This window comes from Dendroctonus ponderosae, unplaced genomic scaffold (genome assembly GCF_020466585.1).
Source record: "Dendroctonus ponderosae isolate FM_Combo_2020 unplaced genomic scaffold, Dpon_F_20191213v2 Dpon_F_20191213_7, whole genome shotgun sequence".
In the NCBI taxonomy this organism is placed as follows: domain Eukaryota; kingdom Metazoa; phylum Arthropoda; class Insecta; order Coleoptera; family Curculionidae; genus Dendroctonus; species Dendroctonus ponderosae.
Genome location: NW_026018916.1, coordinates 2,756,515 through 2,759,657, shown reverse-complemented (window position 1 = coordinate 2,759,657; position 3,143 = coordinate 2,756,515). Strand labels below are relative to the sequence as shown.

Below are 3,143 nucleotides of genomic sequence, written 5' to 3'. Positions count from 1 at the left end.
CAGAGAATATCATAAATCACACATTTGTCAACATGCATTTAATAATTGCCATAAAATTCAATGGAATAATTCCACAATTTTAACAAAAGAACAATCCACAAAAAAACGTAAAATTAAAGAAAGCGCACTAATTTTACTAAATCAAAATAATTGTGTTGCTTCATGTTCATTTAATTTAAGTCATACATGGTTGCCTATGCTAAAATCTGAAGTAAACCAGAGAAACATACACCCAAATTAAATTTACACCAAAATTATTAATTAACATTACCTTTATTAATTTAAACAATRAGATTAAGTCAAAGTCACATAACTGACAATTTGCACAGACGAATTATCAGAGCGAATTTTCATATATTGTATTATCCTACTATTGTTACACAATTAATTAAGATACTCTTTTTTAGGTTCATTTAGGTTCTTTTGATAACGAGAGCAGAAAATAGCTATCGAAACGTCAAGGTAATTTTTCAGATTAATTTCTCTACTAATTGGAATTTTCTCTTACAGCTGGAGCCTAAGTGTGTGGCAGGATACCCTCTAGGTGATAGTTCTTGATTACTTTTTGAGAAATAATTCGTTCTTATTGCGAAATAGGAGCACTATTTATCAATCTGTAATAGAAGACGTGAGGAAATTCTGTCTTTTTAAAGACAAAAATTTTTGAGGCGAAATACATACATAAAAAAAGTTCTTGTTGTCGAGTGGTTAAAAAGAGAGTGTTAATCATGCAACCAGGCCCCGATGATCACTTGACACTTCATTAAGGGCTCAAGCCAGAGCAACGATTCCCGGGAAATAGCAGATAAAATAAGAGGCGTCGTCATAAGTCAAAGATGCGTTAAGGTAGAAGCGTTTGACATGTTGCAGACGCCTCCCATTGGAAAAATGCCTAAGATGAGGTTCGTTTCAAATGTACGGTCCATAAAAAAGCCGTTAACACCCGTAAATTAAAATATCTTAAATAACGTTCGGACGGCTAGATGGCCAGATTTAGAAATACCAAAGATATTCTTAGAAAGGGATTAAGATTAAAAACAAACGTTTCCTACGCGAATAGCCTATCGCTAGGTCACAAAAAAGACATTGCTAATAAACGTCTTCTAGGTAGTGATAAAGTCGGCTCAAGATGCATACTTGTGTGCATTGTTTTGTACGCAGTATGTGGTGGCAGTATCCGACCGAGAAACGTTTAACAAACTAGTTTAATAAATGGTGTCCCGTCCGAGAAATTTAATACTTTAATAGAATTTAACTAATTGCCCGGCTGAAAGAGTTTTATATCATGTACAACGGGGGTCTTCATATTTCGCGTGGGAGGGAATTTATTGTTTATGCGTTCTTGTGTTCTTTGTGCATATTAAGTAGCGGGCTTTTTCACTACGAGTTCTCTACGCTATGTGGGCTTTACGCCCTAAAGACAACCGGTATATGAAGGTGTACAAATGAGGATCGGTTGAAGCAGTTTTTTCACCTTCATTAGAATTGAACCAGCTTAAAAAATGAGCAAAGCAAAAGCAAAACTCCTGAATCAAAGAATCCACACCTGAATCTGTAACTTGTTTAAAGTCGATTAGAGGCGATGAATGCGATTTAACTTCACTGGCCGTGAAAATGGCCAACTGTTCTATTAGTTCTGGTCCAACAATTTTCATCAAAATTGAAACGAGACCAAATCGAATGCCTGCTCAGGTTTACAGGAAAACTTCACTAGCTTGAAAAAATATGGAGAAAAATTGTCCCTATAAAAACAGTAAATTATTAGGAAAAACTCCGTTTTCATTTGGTGTTAAAATCAGTGCTTTTAGCGTGCAACATTCCTATCCGACTGTGTTAAGGAATGAAAATTAAATTGAATGTCTTCTACAATAAATTCCAGTTATCAGTCGGGTATGCAATCGGGCCTTGCCAAGGATTAACCCTTCAGAAAATGGCAATTTTGGACAGCCCTTTAGCTGTTCGGCAGGGCTTCAGAAAAGGTATAATAAAGCAATAAAACGCGGCTCGGAGTTCAGCAAGAACTAATTATGGCGTAAAGGCAAGAAGCAAGGAAATTAAAAGACTACAGCCAGACCATGTTTTACTTAATAGGGTATAAAGTGGCTAAATTGCTTAATGGGTTGTTCGCTCATATTTAGTCTATTGTGGGCTGAGAAGAAAGTCCTCCAACATGCTCAAAACAACCCAGTTTCCGGAATAAAAGGCGTCCGAGGTGTTGATAACGGATTTGCACACAAAGAGTTGCATTGACCATAAACCCTTATCTCTTGAATAACAGATTTCACTTTATTTTGCTGCTTGCCAGTCACCCATTTCGCTTCATTAACAGGATAAATCCGCGCTTCTGAAACGTTCCAATTTTGCAATAAACCAGTTTCCAAGTCAACAAATTGACTGATGATTTTTCATCAGCATCTAAAAAACTGCTTTTGCTGACAATCCCCAAATCTCAGCGCCAGCTGTAGGTTCACATGATAAAAGTTCACACTTCGCCTCTTTTCCTGGGGCAAAAATTGTTGGGGTGTTTAGGAGAGACTGACCAGTTTCCCCCTAAGAAGTTCTTACCATAATAAACTCCCGACGAGCCACCACCGCTTGCCACACAAATCGACATCAGGGCAAAGCAAACCAGCACCGTAATCCCACTTGGCCAAGTGCAAAACACCAACTCCATAATTGTCGCTAAAAACAGTTCAACTCATACACTCTACAGCACTTTTTCCCTTCAACAACCGATTGACACCAGAGCCTGGACGAAGCGAAACCACTGATGCAAACACCGATGCATCATCCGCGCGAACAACGGGACGTAAACAAAATACGCGCTCGGCCGTCCAAACGATCTCAGACTAGGACGCTTCGACACCAGCTTCCGCGAGCTTTCGACGAGACTGAGCCGAGGACGGAGGAGGAAAACGCGGCGTCCAAGAATAAAAGTCGATGGCGCAACGTGGAACGTATACCTGCCTGCTTGCCTGGCCTATAGGGCCATCAGCAGGCTTCCCGGGTTGTAGACTGTTACTTTGCTTGGATACTTGGATGTTAATCGATATTTAATCAACGACTAGGTATGATGGCTGTAGCATTGTGCTGCACAGTTTCAGTTCAGGGTGAACTTCAGCCAGAAACTCTCAGCGAAGTGA

The 3,143-nt window shown here is 39.2% G+C and overlaps 1 protein-coding gene across 1 annotated transcript in view; it reads right to left on the bottom strand.

The window, feature by feature from the left end:
• Positions 1-2,877, bottom strand: part of LOC109539172 (roundabout homolog 2) — a 50,113-nt gene extending 47,236 nt beyond the window's left edge. The window contains 1 exon segment of the mRNA XM_048668058.1: positions 2,566-2,877. Coding sequence (XP_048524015.1) covers positions 2,566-2,674 — 109 coding nt within the window. The 5' untranslated portion in view covers positions 2,675-2,877.
• Positions 2,878-3,143: the final 266 nt, after the last annotated feature.